This window comes from Vigna unguiculata, chromosome 8 (assembly GCF_004118075.2).
Source record: "Vigna unguiculata cultivar IT97K-499-35 chromosome 8, ASM411807v1, whole genome shotgun sequence".
Lineage (NCBI taxonomy): Eukaryota > Viridiplantae > Streptophyta > Magnoliopsida > Fabales > Fabaceae > Vigna > Vigna unguiculata.
The window spans coordinates 35,789,794-35,810,780 of NC_040286.1; the positions used below are offsets into that span (position 1 = coordinate 35,789,794).

Here is a 20,987-nt window from a genome sequence, read left to right on the forward strand (position 1 = left end):
GGTTTGAGATGTATTTCACGTATTCTGAAAAAAATGTTTGAAAATCTTGTTCCAGAAGTTCTATTTCAAAATTTTTATTCTAAAAAAAATTATTTTGGAAATCATGTTTTGAAATTACAGTTTTATAAATTAAGGAAAAAAACTAGTTTTATAAAGCTTGTTTTGAAAAGTATTTGAAAACTTATTTTGAAAAAATAATTTTGACAAGTTTGTTTCAAAAAATTTATGTCCAAAAATATTATATATTTCGGGAAAGTTTGTTCTAGAAATTTTATTTTAAATATCCTATTTAAAAAATTCTGTTCCAAGATTACTGTTTTGAAAATTTCAGAAAACTTATTCTGAATGATTTGGGGAACAAATAATCTAAAAATATTTCAAAATGTAAAATCATCATTTTGTTAATATACAGTTGAAAATTACGAAACTGCACAAAGAAAAAGCCATCATAAAGTTGTTGGTTGAAAGCCCAACATAGCCTAATTGGTGGTAGAAAGCCCAAAAAAAAAAAGTGTGTCCGATAATAGAATTGTGGATCGAGCACTCAAAAAACCTTTCATGAAACATCTCTTCTTATCCTAAAAAGAGTATCTCAAATGTAAAATTTAAATTCTAAAGTACCCTTTTCAGAATTAAAAAGAGAAAAGGTGTAACTAACTTTTTCTAAAACTATCTTCTCTGAGAAGTTTTATTGCATATAATAATGTAAAATTATCTCCTGAGAAAAGTAGTTGTGATTTCTATTAAGAAACTATACTTTAATCTCTTCATCAATGAGATTATGAGTCATTTTACTTACCTTGAAATCTTAACATATGTATATAAAAATAACTTCAATGAGAACTTTGAAGAATGGTATCTGATATTTATGATATGGATTTGATTAAATGAATGGATTGCCATTGTTGTTGAATGAACTTCAGATGTATACAATTCTAACTAGGTATCACAGTTTATTTTGTCTTAACCATTTTGGTTAAGTTCTAAGGGCCTAGAAATGAAAGACCATAGGCAAGAGGAAGTGACAAGAGCTTCTTGGCTTTTCCTACATAAGCCCTTTTTGTGAAGTTATTATAGTCATTGGCTTCAATAGAATCTAATATTTGCCTATACAACAACAGTGATGCCCACACTGGCCACCTGCTAGCAGAGTTTAGTTCTGCAACTCCTTTCTCAGCCTCATCAAAAAACATCCTTGCCCTCTTTATCTGTCCCTTCATGAATTTCCTCCATTTCTCTGTAACTTTACCTCGGAAAATGTCATCATCTGAAAGTCCAGCTTTTGCCAATTCATCTTGTGGCAGATACACTCTCCCTCTTCTCGCACTGCAATCATCAAAAACTACACCAAATTAGACAATGCTATCAACAACTAAAACTAGAGTCTAACATAAACAGTGCAAAAGTTTTTCCATTGTCAATCATTAATCTGTCACTAACATCATGTGCAACAAACTTCTACACTATTGGTGCATATAGTATTTAAACATTGTCTGGCATAGAAGTGTTCAAAGAACCTTACTCTTCTCCCACATCTCTGAGTATGTTGGTAAGTTGATTTGCAATGCCTAGAGCCAATGCAGCATTATAAATGCACTCTGTTGAAGCCTTTGAGTCTGGTGCTATCCCCATTACTGGCACACTCATAAGGCCTACTGTTCCAGCAACATAGTAGCAGTAAAGGTACAGTTCATCAAAGTTTTCGTATCTTGATTTCCTAAGGTCCATCCTCATTCCTTCTACCATGTCCTTAAAGGGCTGTTTCAAAGACACAATTCAATGTCATTAGGATCAGTTTCAGTTCAGCACATAAGTTTCACTATTCTGTTTTGTCAGAATCAATGACTCCTCTATATCATTTCATCTGGGTACTCATAAATTACCAAAACAAAGCAATTTTTCACTGAAGAATAACACAAAAAGTAGCTACAAAATAAGTTTAGTCCAAAAATGGTGTAAAGCTGAATCTTTGATTTGGCATGTGAAGTAAGTACCTGAATATCAACTGGGTACTTTGAGACAGTATGTGAGAGAGCAGCATCGTACATATCATAGGGTCGACCTTCAAAAACATCGGTTAATCGTTGCTCCCATCTATCCAAGGCACCAGGGGTGATGTGTGAAGAGTTTGGTCCATCAACAAGTTCATCAGTTCTTCTGCACCACACTGCAATGGACAATGATTAGTCAAATCCAAAACAAATCTCACTGAAGAAGAACCTGAAAGTAGCATTTAGCAGTAAGTAATATGAGAGATACCATAAATTGCCCAAATGGCTTTTCGTCGCTCTGAAGTCATCAACTGTGTGCCTAAAAAGTTTACATTTTTTAACACAATTGGTTAGGTCAATGAACAAACAATGATTCTAATTTCTAAACCACGTAATGTAAGAAAAGGGGAACTAAAATTCATCAGAAGAAGTACTACCTAAGTAAAATGTCTTGGCATACTCAGAACACACTTCACCACACCGATCATAAGCCACATTCAACAGATCCCCATTGGTGAAATCAGCTCCAACCTCTTTCTCAAAATCTACACCAATGTTTGAACCCCTTTTGTTCTCTTTCACTAGAGCTGCTTGCTTCAGCACCACATCATAGACCCTCTCCTCTGAGGATCTTGAAGGGTCACCAGCCACTGCAGTGGAAAAAGCAGAAACCCCACTCGCAAAGCTCAGTCCTGAAAACCTTCTCTGGTTTCTTTCACCACTGCTACTCCTTCCTGCAAAGCCCACCAAGGAGTTGATGTTCTCTTTGGGTCCACAACTCACCCAAACAAGAACACCAGACATCTCAAGAGCAGGGAAAGTTTCTTCCTTTCACTACTTTCAGCTTCAAGAGTAGTGAAGGATGAAAATGAAGAAACCTCTGAGAACAATGCAGTTTGGTTTGTGTATGAGGTTGTTGTTTTTCTGAGGTTGTAACTAATTTCAGAAACAGACCAAGGATATATAGAAAAGGAGATTGTGAATGTAATGAATTCCATAGCCTACACATGTCAAAATGTATGGACAGTGGCCTTGTAATCCTCAATGTGATCAACTTGAGATCATCTTCTTTGTCTTTTAGTCCAACACTGTCTCTCTGCTTTTAAGCCACAATTTTATTTTGTTTTTGTATTTTATAATAATAACCAACAAAAGGGTTACCAAGTATTTTTTTTATAGCATAAAAATGAAAGTTTATTGTTTTGAAAGTTTTGAGTTGAAAATAATATTTTAGTTTATTTTGTAAATTTTTTTCACCACTCATTGCTATGCAATTTTTTTTCTTGTTTATTCCGAGTTTTCATGGATTTCGTGTTTACGTGTGGTCCTGTGATTTGGTTTGCTTGCGTTGTATTCATAAATTTGATGGCTCAAACGTGTTTGAAATTCTTTTCGGGAGCATTACTCTGTCCAAATTCAGAGTGCAAATTTTCTGTACACATTCATTCGGATTATGTCTTCATTCACATTTTGTATTAAAATTTTAAAGCATTATATTTTTATCATTTAATTATAGTTGTATTATGAATTTTATCATTTAATTTTTCATTGATCTGTTAAATATGTAATGATATATGATAACACGTTAGAAAAAAAAATTATCCACTTTTGTGAAATGACATATTATTGAAGGAGATGTTGATAAGTATTTTTTGACAATGATTAAAGTATATTCATCACTTTTATATTTAATATCATAATAATTAACTTTATTAATTAATTATATTATAAATTTTATAAAGACAAATAAATTTAGATTCTCTGTTAAATTTTTTTTACAGTTTTTTTATGCTGCGTTTTCAAAATGATTACTGATTTTTGAAATTTTAAAATATATTAAAAATATTTTTAAAGTACCAATAATATATATTTAATGTTCGACGACAATAAAAAAAATACAATAAAAAGTCTGAACTTGACAAAAACACTTCTGAAAACCAAGAAAAAAATAACATTTTTGACACTCAAAGGATGAGTTCCTAAGTAAAAATTTGAGATGTGAAGATTTGAAACGTTTGAAATATACTATTTTAATTTTTACAAAAAAATAAATAAATCTCTTTAAAATTTCTAACAACGTTAAAATATAACTATTTTATTATTTAATTCATATTTAATTTTATTTTTAACTTTTTATATATTTAACACTATTTTTGTTAATTTTTATGTTTGATTATATTTTAATTTTTAACTATACTAAAATATAGTTATTTTATTATTTTTTTAATATTTTTATTGGTGTACATCAAATAAAAGATTAAACATAATTGTACAATATACTATAAGTAATTTTATCTTTTAAATTAAGTAAAATTACTTTAATGATTATCAAGTCATTTAATATCACATTTAACTCTGAATTTTTATAAGATAATATGTGTATGTATTAATTATTCTCAACCACCCATTATTAAACTATGTTAAATTAAAAAAATCAAGGAAGCATGCATATAAAGAAATAACTAATAAATTCATAATAATAGTTTAATGATAAAATATGTAACTTAACTATTTTTATTTTGTATAAATTATTTTCGTGAAAAGGTATCCAATGAATTCAAAATTAAAAAGATTTGATAGATACATCAGATATTTGCTTAGTGCATATTTGATCTCTCACTTTAAATCCGAACAAACATAAATATGCGATTTATATTTAAGTTCAATTAATCATTTTCGTTTTCATGTTGGAAAAATGAATCTGAAGCTAAACATGTATTTAGATTTTCGATTTAATAATAAAATTGACGCAAAAAGTTGGTGCTGTGTTTATGAGTTCAGGTAAGATGTTTTTAAAATATTTTTCTTGACAAATATTTAAGTGAAATTATACAGAAATAAATAATATCAAAGTCGTAGTTAACAACATACTTGCAAGTATATATAGCAGTTCGGTTTAGTAATAAATCAAAATAAATTTTGCTCTTTCATTGATGTAAATAGAAATATCATATATGGAATTCTAGTAAATTATGGTAGCAAAAGGACATAATTATCACATCTCTTTCCCTCAACTATGATTTTTGATACTTTTGAAAAAAGTTTTGCATCTTCATACGTTTTCATACGTACATTCAACTTTTACACATAAAAACAATCAATTTATCTAAATCAATGAAAATAATTTAAATAATTATTTTGTTAAACTCATTGGTATCACAAAATTTTATATTTTTCTGGTTGATACATTGATAGATTTATCATTTGTGAAATACGTGTTACTTAAATAAAAGCCTTGACATCACCTACAAACAATACATTAATGTTTAATGTTTATGTTTTTTTTTTTTTATATATTCCTCAAATTTTTCATTTTTACTTTATGCAAAACTAAATTCCCGATAAATCAAAGATGTTAGCAGTTTTTCAAATATACACGTGAAAGATTAATAATATCTCTTGGAACTTTCTTTTATTTCTTGCATATTAGAGTTTTTCTTATATAAGTTTTAGCTTATAGTTTTAGGATGTATTACTGAAAAATCTCATATTACATGAGTTTATTTTTTTTGTAAATTTATTAAAAAAATATAAGAAAAGATTTTTTTTATATTTTTATAAATTTTAATTGACAGATAATTTTTTTGTGAGTAATTATTTTTTATAAAATTATAAAATTTGTAAATATTTTTTATAAATTTTGTTGTGAAAAGTGTTTTATATAAAATATTATGTAAAAAAATTGACAATAATTTCCTGTAATTTTTTTTATAACAAAATTTATAAGTATTTAAAAAAAAATTAAAACTAAATTAATGAGTTTTTTTAGTAATGATGTCTATTATCACCTAGTTTATTCCTTTGAGGAGGCTATCTATTATAAGTACATGTATCCTTTGATTATTACTTATACTTATTGCACATTAAATACCATATATTTCGTAATTAACTTCCTTATCATCAAAACTTAAATGTTAGAAAAAGACAAAATTTCATATATTTAAAAATTTTATTTCTATTTGAATTTAACTCACGGTTGCCTTAAACTATTGTTGTGTTTGAGAATAAAAAAACTTTCTGTATGATAATCAGCAATAAAGATAACATTATAGTTTATTCAATCTTTAACCCACCGAATATATATATTTGTCTGCGCATAAGTATCTTGAAGACAAAGTATACCAAATTAACACGGGTTACTTATTTTAAATAATTGGTTAGTATCTGATTAAGAAAATTAATCAGCTATTACTATAAACTTATGCAAAGAAGCAAGTCCTAACATTTTTTTCCCTTTCCGTTGTTTATTATTACACGTGAAGTAGTGTGATTAGAGGCCTCACATATATGTATAAACATTATGACAAGTTTCGAAACACGTAAAGTGCACTTCGTTCTTATACAAAACGATTCTATTAAAATAATTAATATTTTCTAACAAAAATTAGACATATACTTATCCAAAAAATTATAAAATAATGCACTAAGAGCATCAATAAAACAATGATGCTACTTTTCCTACGTACCACAACCTTGATGCCAATTCAGATGCGTGAAAGATTCTGCGGAGGAATATGACAAATTTGGATAATTACCTATTCATTACAACTTTAATTAAAAAAATTATTATGTGTCTTTCTTGATGAATGAGGTATATATATATATATATATATATATATATATATATATATATATATATATATATATATATATATATATATATATATATATATATATATATATATATATAATAAAAGGTGATTATTGTTAGATTAATATATAACAAGTTTAAATCAGTGATTTAAGTGTTAAAATGGGTTTAACAAGTATTTTGCTTTAGAAATTCAAGTGTCAGTCTAAGTTTCACATTGAGTAGAAAAAGTGAAGCACTATATAAAGATAAAGATCCATAAACCCCATTGTCTTAAGGTTTTGGGTTGAGAGTGGTGTCAATGCCTTATGTGGTTGGGCTCAGGTCTCATTGGTGTTGTACCTCTCCAGTGAAACCCCTTCTATAGACTTAACAAGTGGTATCAGAGCTGATGGTTAAAACCGGTTCAGACATGCTCGGTTAAGAAGAACGACAGTACAGAAAAGGCAGAAAAATAGTACTCGTGATTAGGAATGCTTCCGTTGGAGGGAGAGTGTATGAATGTGGTTGAAGGGACTCACCCTTAAAAGATAAATTGTTAGGAATTCAAGGAGCACTATATAAAATATAAAGATAAAGACTCATAAACTCATTACCTTTTCACTCTCAAAACTACGAAAATGTATGTTACATTATCGTTAACATGAGTCCAATTTCTAATAATTAAAAGAGTACGATGCTTAACTAAATCACGATGTTTATTGCATCATATGGAAAATCAAATCCCAAGTCGGCAATTTGAAGGTTTATTTTTTTCGGGCATCTCACGTAAGTAGGTAGAGTGTTCTGGGAGAAGGTTTGGTATACGTTTTGTTAATGGTTTATTTTTTTTTTTTTTCTGAGTTATAATATGAAAGTATTTTGAAGCATTTATGAGGTATGGAGTTTAGCGTAGTTTAAGATAATGAAGGGTTGGTGTGACAGTAAGTGAAGGATATGCTTTCATGCACTTTTGGAATCTGGAAAGAAGCTTAATTGTCATTTTGTTTGGAAATTGATGATGGTGGATGTATGTGGCCATGTGGGCAACTAGGTACCTTGCTATGCGATCAACAGAAGACCACGATAACCATTCACAGCCAAATAAACTGTTATCATCCTCCAGCAACAATAATACAAGAACTTGGTCACAAAAAACAGTATTAATAATGTTTCAAACGTAATCGTATGTTATTTGGCGTCTAATGTTCATATTCTGAAAACAGTTCGTATGTAATACAGAATTTATGTCCAATTTCTGACAAAAGAAAAAACCTCGTAAAATTAACTGCACCAAATTAGGTTTTACTAAACAAATTCTGACAGATAAAAAAGTAGATATATCATATTTAGTTATTTGTAGAACGATGTATTAAGATATAAAGTCTAATTTTATAGGTTCAATTTTTATTGTTGTTGTTTGTCCTTGATAATAAGGTCATTTTTTAGTGTATTTTCTTTATGTGTTTTTAGTTTTATCTTCTTTTTTTTTTTTTTAAGTTTGATTTGGATAGGTAGATTTTCTGTCATCGCAAATTCGTTTCCAAAAATAAAAAGATCAACTTTATTCACTTCAAATGATGGATTTGAGAGAAGTTGAATAAATGGATTTGAGAAAATAGAGAAAAAAAAATGTTATTTCTTTTAAAAAATTTAGAAATGAAAATGAAGAGATTTGAAAGTAAATTTTTGTGACTGTTTGTGAATAATGTAATAAACATGTTTTAATAAATTAAAATTTAAGATTATAATTTCACTTTTATGTATAAAATTAACATAAAATTAAATCTAATTAGTTAAAATTGATTTAAAAGAAAATAAAATATAGATTATTAAGTTTTAGACAAAAAGAATGAATAGGAGTAATTATTATTATTATTATTATTATTATTATTATTATTATTATTGTTATAATAATAATGTAGGCTTGCATCCACACATAATAACTTCTACAAAATATGGACAGAAAAAAAGAAAAAGCAAAACTAAATTTGTAAAAACACCATCCATCCCCTCAAATATGTAAAATCACTTAGAAAGAAACAAGTTTCTTCCATCATATTTCCCATTTTCACATGCAATATACCCTTAGGAATTAGGACCCTAAAATTTTGATAGAAATTAACACTGCACCATTGAACTAGGATAGATTCAAAGTCCTAATGTAGAAAAAGATATTTAAAGCATGTATTATCAGGGATGTTACCAGAACAGCTATGGTATGGGTAGTAGCTCTCACGTACCCTATTCGTTAGATAAATATTCGATTCATATCGGTACCTATATTCGTCGGGTATCTATTACGTGGATATCCGCATAATTTTTTAATATCCACGGTTATCCGCAGGTATTTACAAAAAAAATAAAATAAAAATTTAATAACATATTTTAATCATAAATTCAAATAAAATACAATTAATAACATTGATAACTTTTAAACAAAGTTCAAATAACTTATTTAAATAGTGTTGAATGACAGTTTATAAAGAAATAATTTTTTTTAAGAATTAATTGATAAAAAAAATAACTCATTCAAAATCAATATGTTAATATTTTAATCATGTTCTTTTATTTATTTTTTTAATTTAAATTAGAGTATAGCGGATATCAATATCCACGAGTACGGATACTATGATACCATACCCGCCCTGTTAACATGCGGGGTATTAAAAATACCCGTACTCGTTACCCACGGATATCCATTTACAATATTTATTTTTTATATCCGTTACGGATTTTATCCGCTGCGGATACAAATTTTTTTGACATCCATGTATATTGCATTGTCATTGAACTTGTGTTTGAGATAGTTTCGGTACATATTATTATTGTCTTGACAAAACTTTAGGTTGAGCTCATTTTCGTTCACCTTAACATTTTAGGCGAGCTTGTCTCAAACGACACATAATGAAAGCTTGATAACCCTTTTCAATTCAACTATTTTTTGAAAGTCTCGTACTAAATTAGTTGACACTCAAAATTATTGCTAAGCCATACAATTAGCAACATTACATATAAAGCGACATCATGAACCAATTAGAAGATACATGGGGTCTCTCTTAATCATTTATATCGATGATGAAAGATCATTAAAAATAGTATAAATAATTGAACATTCCAAAGTGAAAGATGAGTTTACTTTCTAAACAAGACCGTATATACAATATCAAATCTTGTAGTTCGATTATTAACTTGAGTCAGAGTATCATTGTGGTGATCCAACAAAAACTAATATTTGAGAAGAATAAGGAAAAAAAATTGAAGATAAAAAAACCTAAAACCACAATGTTTAAATTACCAAAATTTCAATACCTAATAATTTTATAAGATGGATCTAACTTTGTAATAACAAAGTATATATACACTAAAAAGGTTGAGAATTGGTTTCTAACATAAACATTGAATAAAAAAGTCTAGAAATTTTCTTAGTATATAAAACTAAAAGATTTAGAAAATTTTCTCCAAATATAACACTAAATAACATATATGCTTAAAGGAGAAATACTCGACTTAAGAGAGGAAATAAAGTTAAAAATAAAAAATGTAAGTAGAAAACCATAAAAATTTGAAATTAATAATCTTCTGATATAAAACGATAAAAATAACTAATTTAAACCTCATAAAACATATATATATATATATATATATATATATATATATATATATATATATATCGTATTAATGGAGAGGTTTTCAACATGAGGACAGATTGTGAATAATATTCATTAGTATGGAATTATTTATTATCCTTAATTATCTCAACTTTCATAAAAAAGAAATCAATTTATTTTGCTGAGTATAAGTTTTGAAAGGTTGACATAGTATACAATTAAAGGAAAATTTGGGCTGGGCTTGTGCATTGAAGCGAGACATAAAACTTGAGTGCTTCTTCTTGCACCTCTCTTTTTCTTCCTGCAATCATAAATTTTATTCCCCAAATTATCCTTTATTACAAATATAATAAAAATTTCTATACTTTCTTAGTTTTAATAGGTATTCTGAAAAATATTTCCAAATACAGAAAATACCTTCCCAAATAAAAAAATAAAAAAAAATTCCTGAGCATGATCTTCACAAAGAGTTGGACGAGACAGATCTTCTGGTTTCAAAGGTCAACCAAGAAAGAGAAACAAATAAAATTTATTTAATAGCAGAAACAACTAAGAGATTCCATAGTTATCCGATTTAAAATATCATAAAACAATAAATCTATATAATTAATGCTTTTATATTACAAGAGTAGAAATTAAAAACAATTATAAAAACGGTATTTGTTACATAATAAATAATATCTAGTAAATGATAAAACGGTCTAATATAAGAGTATAACAAAAGAACGAACAGTTATAAAAAGAATTCTTCAAAATGATTCTTAAGTTAACAATTTTTTCTTATTAATTAATTAATTAATTAAATTTCCCTCGCTTGTGAGGCACTTCAAAATTCAAATTCGAGACCTGCGCAAGCGCTCACAGTTCACGCCCTTTCTCACACTCCGTTTCGATTTTGAACTGAATTCGAAGTTAGGGTTTCTGAATTTCCATGACATGCTGAGGAGCGTATTCTGGTTCATGATCCGTTTCTTCTTCCGATCCTTCACCAAAGTAATGGGTTGCTTCTTCGCCTGCTTCCGGATCAGAGACACTCCCCGTACGCACACACCACAATTGATTTCAACCACCAATCGTTCCAACGTAAAATTTCACATTTCGCATTTGTCTTTCTTCTTTTCACGTATTATTTTAATTACTTTTTGTTTGTGTGCTTGTAATACTTAGAATTCTTCTGTCTGTGCACCAGGGTGTTGTGATATCTCGGAATAACTCGACTTCTTTATTAACTGAAGGTGTTTTTCGTTTCTTTCTTTCTGCTTTTACGTTTTCTTTTTTGTCTTTTATTGTTCTCACTGATTCTGTGCTCTAACTTTTTAGAAGAGAGAGATGATTCTGTTCGGATCGATGGGGTGGGGTTTCAGGGAGAATTGCAGGGGCTTAAGGACGAGGTATTTTCGTTGTGTTATTAATATTGTTATTGGTATTTCACTATTACTGCAGCTGAAATTGTTTTCGTAATGATTTTTGTCAGGTTGTGTTTGATTGTTACAATTTTTGTTTGAACAAGTTATGGCATCGAGTAAAATAAGATTCATATTTTATCTTGTGAATTCGCTTCAAGCTGGGTGAAATGAATCAGCAAACTGTGACATGGTTTAGGTTTTTGAGTTGTTCTGGCGCAGATGTGAAATGTAAATTTTAAGAACCATCTTGAATGTAGTATACAAACAAAATGTGAAGAACAGGTGATTTAATGAACCTGTTTTGTAAAAGGGCTGGAAACAATTGGAAAAGAAGCACTGTTTGGACCATTAGTTTTTATTCAATTTGGCTTGTTAAAAGTTAGTCATCCATCACCCTTTCTATCATCTGCTGTGTATTTATGTTATACATTTTTTGTACCTAATCCCTAAACTGTATATGGGAACCATGGGGTATATCAAACTTCAAATACTTCCAATTCTCTTTTACAACTTGTTTATTATTTTGTTCTTCTTACATTTCTGCTTTTGTCAATTGAATTTTGATTGTCTCATTACTTAAACTCTTTCTACAGGCTAAGTTTCTTAAAGCTTGTGGAACCATAGCAGGAACACCTATTGAAATTCGTAAAGCATCTGAGAAATTGAAAACATCACCATCTCCTGATCAAGATTCTGACCCCTCAAGATTTCGTTCTTGGCTTCCCAACACGTCTTTGGAGAAACTGAAGCCAGATGTCCAACCATTTGATCCACCAACTCCCATAAAACTTTGCCGTGAGTGGGGAAATAGCATGGATTCATCTGAGCACACATCAAACAGGTTATTGGTGACTTTGGATTTTTTTTGTTAATACTGATATTGAATAATAATGAATTTGAAAGTGATACTTGAGTCAATTTGCATAGAAGGTGAAGCTTTGTACTCAATTTTTATTGTAATCAGCTTTATATACATTCTTAACTGTTCGAGCTCTTGATAGAGAAACTGCATTAGTAACTAATAAAAAATCAGGCAGTCTGTTGTGTTTTTATGAGAAATGTCCTTCAAATGGTTCCTTCACTCTTCCTTTTATATTTTGGATTTTAAATAATTAATAATTGTCGGGATGTTTTGGTTGGAACTTGGAATTTTGTCCACTGACAATTACACAGGAGGGAGAACTAGAACCTGATCATATGTTAGTTTCATTTCTCTTGCAGTTGCATCTCCAAAGCACAAGATACTCAAAATGACTCTGTTGACTATATAGAAAAAAGTTGTGCAGGGAACCCTCATAGGGAAGATAGTTCTGAAAGGAATGCAGCTTTAGTTTCACCTCTGCTACCCTCAAATACTCAGAGAAAGAACAAGTCTGTTCGTTTTGAAAGAGAAACTGACTTGGCATCCTATGGAAGCTCATCAAACGATTGGCATATGAAAGAAAACAAATCACCGAACAATCGAAGTGCAAATAAACAATCTCCTTATCCTACCCCGTTGAAGTTATTCGATGAGATGCAAACACCAGGAACTGTGTATCCTACATCATTAGAAGAGTTACGTACTGGTAAGGCTCGGGTTCGGTCCCAGTTTGTCTATCCAACTAACAATTCAGGTGATAATGTCTTCCGATGCAACATACTAGAGGCTGGGGATTTTAGTCCCAAAGAAGATTCAAGTGATCTGAGTAATTTGGTTGACCAATCTCAAAATGGAACTCCTACCCCAGAACAAGGGTTGAAGAAAATTTCAAATGGATATGACAATGAGGAGAAATCAATTTTGTCCTCTGTCAATCATTGGTATGGCAATGGCATCCCGAATTCAACAACTAAGTACAAGGAGGTATGTCTTGCAATCATTATTTGGTTTTTAGATCTGTATATCCATCTAATGCTCTTTGACTGATTGTCCACAGGACCAGAAAGTAAAATGGCACGCAACCCCGTTTGAAGAGAGGCTGGATAAGGCACTGTCTGAGAATTTTATATCTAAAAGGTATATCAACTTAACAATTGATTGTATTCTGTTTACCTGTTAACAAGGATTAAAGGACCAAAAGAAGGGAAAATCTTTGAACTCATAAAATTTCTGTGAACCGCATGACAAGAGTCACAATTTCATTAAGGGCATGTTAGGTGGAATCCTTAGTAATGGTTTATTTTTGTTGACCATCGAAATTCCACTCGAGTTTAACACATTTCTAATGGTTGAAGGATGTTTGGGCATGCCTTGTTGCCACTAATCCACTGTGTTTTAATCAATTATTTGTTCCATTTTGATTGGGAATTTGCTGTTTTTATTTTGAAATAGCAGTATTATGTTATCTTTTACTCGTTAATTCTTTAAATACGTATTTGTAAATGTCCTTCTAATTTGTTATTTGATTTACAGGAAGCTTGTACGTGGGAAACCGGTGGAATTTGATGACATTGAAGAAAATGATAGTGCATCGTCTCAGCAGCTATAGCCAAAAATGATGTTTTATGTGGTGTCATTTTGGTAACTGTAAATGTCCATCTCATCTCATTGTAGTCTCTTCTTATGCGGGAAGTAATTCAATATTCTGGAAACTAATTACTAATAAGCATCATTCAGTATGTTTATTATAAAAATTTTGCATTACCGTATCTCAGTCTGCGACAATAGTCTCATTCCCCCATATATTTTTAAAACATAAGTTGAAAGATCGAAAGAGCAATTGTCAAGTCTTTGAGCAGCCATCCTATTTTTGCCCTTTCTAATTTCTTTCACAAATCGTGGTGGTGCATCAGTCATCACCTAATTTCAGATTGAGTTACTAGTTTTTTTTTTTTTTGGACTAACATTTCAACTACAAAGACTATTGTAGTTTTTAGCACTTTATATTTATGGACATATTATATATTGAATTTTGATTCAGAAGGAGATTTGATTTCCTTGATCAAATTCTTGGTTCAAGTTGGGTTTGTATCTATAATTCGGCATATTTATCATACCAATTCAAGTAATGAGTAACATTGTTATAATATAACTCTAGAATTTAGTTCAGAATATCTACTGCACAAATACAATGGATAATAGAGAAATTTACAAGTATTAAATGGTAGAAGGTAAATAGAAGAATGAAAAAAAATTGTTATTATGTTATCGAAGAGTAACTAACACGCACGACAGCTTCCCAATTAAATGTTCTCAGTTCCCAGTAACCTTTCAATATTTCCACAATGCATTTCTTATTTATCAATCCATTAACAAATGTTATCGCGTCCGTGAATATTAAATATTAAAATAAACTACAATAATACTTCTCCATTTAGATAATATTGTACTTGCATTAGTTTTAATTCAGTAAAAACAATTCTCCTAAAATCCATGATATTGCCAGAGATAGATACACTCTTGTTCCTATTAAGGGATTTTTTCCTTCATATAAAGTAGATACGTGCATAAAGAAAACACCTTTCTCGATCTAGATTGTTGAAAGATTTAATTTTAATTAAAATTAGTTGTCTCATCTAATAAAAACGTTCAATGATTATATATTTTAAAGATTTTGTGGAAAACGGAACTTAATTCTTTTTTGTATACAATAAAAAAAGATAACTTTAAAAGAAAATTAATTTTATGAGAAGTTGTCTTAAACAATTTGCAATTATAATCAATTTTTTTAAATATTTCTTCTATTTCTTATTTTTCTTATTCAAAAACTATAGCAAACATATAATAAATTAAAAACTATGTTTTTTCTTAACAAAGTGGTTATTTGATAAAATTATACAGTGTTTAATTTTTTTATTTTTATTTAATGTGAGATTTAAACTTGTATTTAAATTTTTAATTATTTTAATTATTTTTGTAATAAAAAATAAGAACAATTTAAATAAAGATATTTTTATGAATTAAATAAATAAATAAAATATATATATATATATATATATATATATATATATATAAATTTAAAATAAAAAGTTAGAAAGAATACACGAGAAAACTTTTATAAATAAGTACAGATTTTATTTTGAATACTTTTAAGATCGAGAATTAAAAAAAAAATGATTTTTGTATAAATTAAATCTTAAATTTAATATCTGTTATAATTTATAACCACATGCCTTTAGAAACTCATCCAAATAGAGAAACAAATTTCTACACGGAAAGACATTCACAACACAAAGGCCACAGGACTCTCTTTCGTCTAATGACTCCTTTAAAACACTATAAAAGACTATTTTTTCATAAATTAATATTATCTTACGAATAAATTAAAAAAATGTTTTGTAAAATAAATTTTTAAAAAATAATTTACGAATAATTTTTTACGTCAATATATTCTGAAAATTATGTTATAAAATCATTTTTAAAAATAATTTTAATCAAACAAATAATTTAAAAATATATAAATCAGAGTTAAAATTCAAATTCAAATAAAAAATTAACACAGAACAAATTTTGTTTGAAATTAAATAAATTTATGAGGCCTACTCTTTGTTTGTGTAATAGTTTGAGGCTGAATTTTCAATTGTAGAACATGTAATCAGACTTTATATGTCCCTAATAATTGTTTTAAGGTAAAAAATATTTTAATATATGTAACTACGTATACCCAGGGGTTATGTTTGGATAAAAAGTATTTGAAGGGAAAAAATAAAAAATAAAGAAAATGACAAAAATAAAAACTCCTTAATATCATATGAATTGAAATTTATTTAAGTTAATATGTACTAACTATATGTTTTATATAACTTAGTTTAATGTTTTTATTAGAAACTAAAAAGTAAAATAAATTCTTTAAATTTTAATAAATAGTAATTATAATTCATTGATTTGATATTTTTTGTTTCTTAACTTATAATAGATACATATAAGTAAATGAACTAAAGATTAAATGGAAGAAATATTTAATACTACTTTTCAATTCATAAATAAGATAAAATAAAAATATTTTTGATATCTTAAGAAAGAGGATCGATCCTTAAAAGCCGGATCTATGATCAAGAGTTTATTTAATTCACATGTGAGTAAACTTCCAATGAAAAATATAATTATCATTATATATTCATATATTATACATCAATCAAGTTAAACATATGATTTTATTAAAAAATACATTTTTTATGAGTAAAATAATAAATAATACAACAATATTTGGATAAATGATTTCTTTGACCAATGTCAAAACATAAGACTGTAGTGTTGGATTTTGATAAAGAGATGTCTAAATCACATAAGATTTCAATTTTTTAATTAACTTTCTATTATTTGTTTTATCCTTCCAAATTTTTCATGTTATATCCACATGCATTGACAAAGCACGTTTCATCAGGACACACAAATTATTTACTCGTGTTATTTATATGTTAATTTTTAATTTTTTCAAATAAAATAATTTTTTTAAGGTTAAATATGTTTTTTATCTCTAAGTTTGAATTTTAAAATTAATTTCTCTTTAAAATTTTATATCAATTTAGTCATTTATTTTTAAAATGCGTGGATTTAGTCTTTCTTACTAAATTTTGTGAAGTTTAATTGACATTTTAAACGCATTTTATGATAATATTTAAATTAACATTGAAGTGAAAATGTGTCAAACGATTTAAAAAATTTAAATATTATTATGAACTACATTTAAAATATCAAATAAACTTAACAAAATTTAATTAAAATATTAAATTTACGTATTTTTTAAAATAAATAACTAAATTAATCAAAATTTTTGAAAAGAAACTAATTTCAAATTTGACTTTTTGAAAAAGAAAAATATATTTAATTTTTTTTTAAAAAACATATTTTTCCTCTAATCTTCCATCTTCATTTTCAGAATTGCTCACATCTATTCTTTTCTTCTAATTTTTCATCTCCATTTTCACTCTCATGCTTCTTGCTTCTTCCATCTTCCATACACGATTCTGTCACTAAACATCTCCTCTGGTCATGTCATGGCGGTAATCATGGATTTGCCAAACTACTTGCAAAAGACCAAGACGGAAGGCAACCTCAAAATGGAAAAGGACAACATCATGATATTTCTCGAACAACTAAACTAAATAAAACAATTTTTGTGCTACATCCATGTCTTTTTTCCAAAATAAATAATGTATAATGTGAAAATTAAAATTAACAAGTGATTCTTCTTTTATGAAATACTTTTATTCTTCCATTGCCAAGTGTTGGACATGCACAACAATTCTTTCATTTTAAATTACATAAAAAAATATTATAAATTATCTCCTGTTTTCTCCAAACGTAGTGTCCACGTGAGATCCTGCCATCACCATCACTTCTTTGTTTCTTTGGTGCACACTTTTATTGACCAAGAGCGTCTTCAAGACCAAGAAAAATCAGGAAAAGTTAGAAACAAAAGAAGTTTAAAAAATATTTTCGCATAAATAATTTATAAAAGAAGTATAGAGCAGATATTATTATATAAACAATAATGTATTTTACATAATCAATTATATATTTATTTTTAAAGCCATTCCAAATCCCTTTACAACCAAAATGCGAAAACACGCGCTAGATTTCACGCGCAGAGAAGCGTGACGAACGAATCCAAAGTTGTTACTAGTGTCTGGGTCTGTCACTTCACTCACTATAAGAAGTGTTGGTAAGGAAGAAAAAATTATGTTCGGTGATTTTGCTTCAGTGTTGTTTGTTGAAGAAGGGTATTTCTGAGGAGAGAATCAAAGAATGGTGGTGAAGGTGTACGGTCCCCACTGTGCTTCCACCAAACGGGTTCTGGTTTGTCTCATCGAGAAGGAACTCGAATTTGAGGTTATCCCTGTTGATCTCACCAAGGGGGAGCAAAAAAATCCCGACTTTCTGAAATTGCAGGTTCAAGATTCATTCTTTCTTCAAGATTCATTCTTTCTTCATCTTCTCATTCATGTTCTTTGTTCATCATATTTGCAGCCCTTTGGAGTTGTTCCTGTCATCCAAGATGGAGACTACACCTTATACGGTTACACTTTCAGCTCCAAAACTTCTCCTTTTTCTCTCTTCATATTTTGTTTCTGCAGTATTATTGTTTATTCTCGTAACCTTAAAAGTTGTCTGGTTTTTCATCTGCTTGTGCAGAATCGCGTGCTATAATGAGGTATTATGCAGACAAATACAGATCTCAAGGGGTTGAGTTGTTGGGGAGGACAGCAGAAGAGAGAGGTGTTGTGGAACAGTGGCTTGAAGTTGAAGCACATAACTTTCATCCACCAGCGTATGATTTGTGTGTGCATGTTCTGTTTGGTCCATTACTTGGCATCACTCCAGATCCAAAGGTGGCTGAAGAGAGTGAAGCAAAGCTGGTGAAGGTGTTGGATATTTATGAGCAGAGACTGTCACAGAGCAAGTATCTGGGTGGTGATTTCTTCAGTGTTGCTGATGTAAGTCACCTTCCATTCACAGATTATATTGTGAACAAGATGAAGAAAGGGTATTTGATCAAAGAGAGAAAGCATGTGAGTGGTTGGTGGGATGATATAAGTAGCAGACCATCGTGGAAGAAGGTTATCGAACTCTACCAACCTCCCATCTAGTTCTTCAATGGAGTTTCATAGACTCTGCATTTAGTGTCTTCATCTTTTAACATGCTTCTCATCAATAAATGTACTTTTGCATAACTATGAATCAAGTCTGCAATGTATACCCAAAAGTCTTACTTGACAATAAGTGTTGTCTGAAATTCAATAAGGAAAATGATTTTCTTAAGCATAATTGATATTTTTACTGATAAATTTTGAAAACTTTCTATATCAAACATATAAGATAGATTATTATCCATAATTGGTACAAAACATAAAAGCTTGAAAAAGCATTATTATGGGAGAGAGGAAGTGATGGTGGTAATCATGAATTGGTAAACTACCATTGTCATGCATAAAACAACTTCTCCATAGAAAATATTTAAGAAGCCACCAAATATGTTGCCAAAATAAACAACTTCGTAAAATAAAAGGACAACACTATGTTCTCTTTTGCACCCTGCAATTAATATTCCTATTGGTACGTAAAATACCACTTAATCTAATCATACAAGTTTTTTTTTTTCTTCACATCGTCTGAGGTTGGTGTAAAATTAACAAAATAATAAATGATTGACATTATTTATATATTATTTTTTTCGATTTACATGATTAAATGTTATAAACTAACATATAACTATTTTTTTTATTCATTTTAATTCATTATTATAATCAATTATTTATTTTGATTGATTTGATACGATAATCTAATAATAATTAAAATAATAAATTAAAAGTGAATTGAAAAAATAAATTAAAATATCTTTATCCTATAAAATATCTCCTATCAATATCACTCTTGTTTCTTTGTTGCAGACTTTTGGTTCAGGGCCTAGAAAAACACCAAAGGCATAGTAAAGCACCAAAAGTTCAAAGTTACAATTTACAAAAATAAAGATAAACACATGTATAATATGAAATGATAATAATATATTAATTTTTTTATTCAATTTTAATTTAATGTTTTAATTATCAAAATAAATAATTGACGTATATAATTATTTTGGATGATTATATTAACATTTTATATGGACTATTCTAAATATCTATTTTACTCGATTATGATATAATGTTTTGGTTAGTAACTTAAAAATTATTAAATGAAATGGTACAAAAATATATATCCACCGGTTAAAAATACATGTCAAAGTATATTTTTCAAGGTGACACATGGCTATGAGTTCTTGTTGTAAAGGCATTACGTATTAGCTAGTTTCAAACTAATAAAATAGGTTAATATAAACATTATCACAAAATTTGAAGTAAAAGTAACAATAAAATAAATATACGATTGATATAGTTTCAGAACAACTAAATATATATTACAAAAATTTAGAACAATACATAATTCCAAAATAATGCAGTAAGTATTAAAAAATATTTAGTACGTTTGCTCTAATCTTTGGTTTAAATAAAGATCTTAAGCTCCTATAAGTGTTTTGTCCTCAAAGTTATTCAGATAGTTTTTTACCTCTAAATTTTATTTCTGTCTTACTAAAATTAAAATTTATTATAAATGTTAGACAAGAAATCATAATAAAAACAATAATGTAAATATATTAGTATGTACAACATTATTAAAACAAAATAAAACTATATTAGAAAATTGGGTTAAATATGTTTTTGTCTTAACTTTCAGTAAATTTTGGAATTAGTCCATTTCGAAACTTTTGACCAATTTAGTCCTTCATCTTTCAAAATATGTGAATTTAATTTTTTTAGTTAAATTTTGTTAAATTTATATGACATTTCAATCGCGTTTCATAATCACATTTGACTTAACATTAAAGAAAAAATGTTTCAAACAATATAAATAACTCAAATACAATACTGATATGCGTAAAAAATATTAAATAAACCTAACAAAATTTGATTAAAAGGACTAAATTCATGTATTTCGAAAGATGAAAGA

General features: G+C 28.3%; 3 protein-coding genes across 3 annotated transcripts; 2 read left to right on the forward strand and 1 right to left on the reverse strand.

Moving 5' to 3' along the window:
* Window positions 1–860: 860 nt before the first annotated feature.
* On the reverse strand, window positions 861–2,944 carry LOC114193518 (phytoene synthase 2, chloroplastic-like). The gene is made up of 5 exons (XM_028083348.1): window positions 2,429–2,944; window positions 2,260–2,310; window positions 1,995–2,167; window positions 1,523–1,758; window positions 861–1,326 (listed from the first exon to the last, which is right to left on the reverse strand). Exons 1-5 carry the CDS (start codon window positions 2,793–2,795, stop codon window positions 984–986), a joined length of 1,170 nt encoding a protein of 389 aa, XP_027939149.1. The 5' UTR covers window positions 2,796–2,944; the 3' UTR covers window positions 861–983.
* Window positions 2,945–10,986: 8,042 nt separating this feature from the next.
* LOC114193913 (protein JASON-like) lies at window positions 10,987–14,395 on the forward strand. The gene is made up of 7 exons (XM_028083899.1): window positions 10,987–11,255; window positions 11,362–11,407; window positions 11,493–11,563; window positions 12,172–12,419; window positions 12,800–13,424; window positions 13,498–13,577; window positions 13,974–14,395. Exons 1-7 carry the CDS (start codon window positions 11,109–11,111, stop codon window positions 14,047–14,049), a joined length of 1,293 nt encoding a protein of 430 aa, XP_027939700.1. The 5' UTR covers window positions 10,987–11,108; the 3' UTR covers window positions 14,050–14,395.
* Window positions 14,396–18,077: 3,682 nt separating this feature from the next.
* On the forward strand, window positions 18,078–19,262 carry LOC114193101 (glutathione S-transferase F9-like). Its single transcript, XM_028082800.1, has 3 exons — window positions 18,078–18,392; window positions 18,471–18,519; window positions 18,636–19,262. Exons 1-3 carry the CDS (start codon window positions 18,249–18,251, stop codon window positions 19,088–19,090), a joined length of 648 nt encoding a protein of 215 aa, XP_027938601.1. The 5' UTR covers window positions 18,078–18,248; the 3' UTR covers window positions 19,091–19,262.
* The last annotated feature ends 1,725 nt before the right edge of the window (window positions 19,263–20,987 follow it).

Bases quoted from the DNA above. Each gene is read 5' to 3' on its own strand.
- LOC114193518 (XM_028083348.1), bottom strand. From the start codon at position 2,795: ATGTCTGGTGTTCTTGTTTGGGTGAGTTGTGGACCCAAAGAGAACATC. The intron at 1,759-1,994 runs GTACTTACTTCA...TCTTTGAAACAG, and splicing joins AGTACCCAGTTGATATTCAG to CCCTTTAAGGACATGGTAGA. The intron at 1,327-1,522 runs GTAAGGTTCTTT...TGATGATTGCAG, and splicing joins CTCAGAGATGTGGGAGAAGA to TGCGAGAAGAGGGAGAGTGT.
- LOC114193913 (XM_028083899.1), top strand. From the start codon at position 11,109: ATGCTGAGGAGCGTATTCTGGTTCATGATCCGTTTCTTCTTCCGATCC. The intron at 12,420-12,799 runs GTTATTGGTGAC...TTTCTCTTGCAG, and splicing joins TCTGAGCACACATCAAACAG to TTGCATCTCCAAAGCACAAG. The intron at 13,578-13,973 runs GTATATCAACTT...TTTGATTTACAG, and splicing joins GAGAATTTTATATCTAAAAG to GAAGCTTGTACGTGGGAAAC.
- LOC114193101 (XM_028082800.1), top strand. From the start codon at position 18,249: ATGGTGGTGAAGGTGTACGGTCCCCACTGTGCTTCCACCAAACGGGTT. The intron at 18,393-18,470 runs GTTCAAGATTCA...TCATATTTGCAG, and splicing joins CCGACTTTCTGAAATTGCAG to CCCTTTGGAGTTGTTCCTGT. The intron at 18,520-18,635 runs GTTACACTTTCA...CTGCTTGTGCAG, and splicing joins TGGAGACTACACCTTATACG to AATCGCGTGCTATAATGAGG.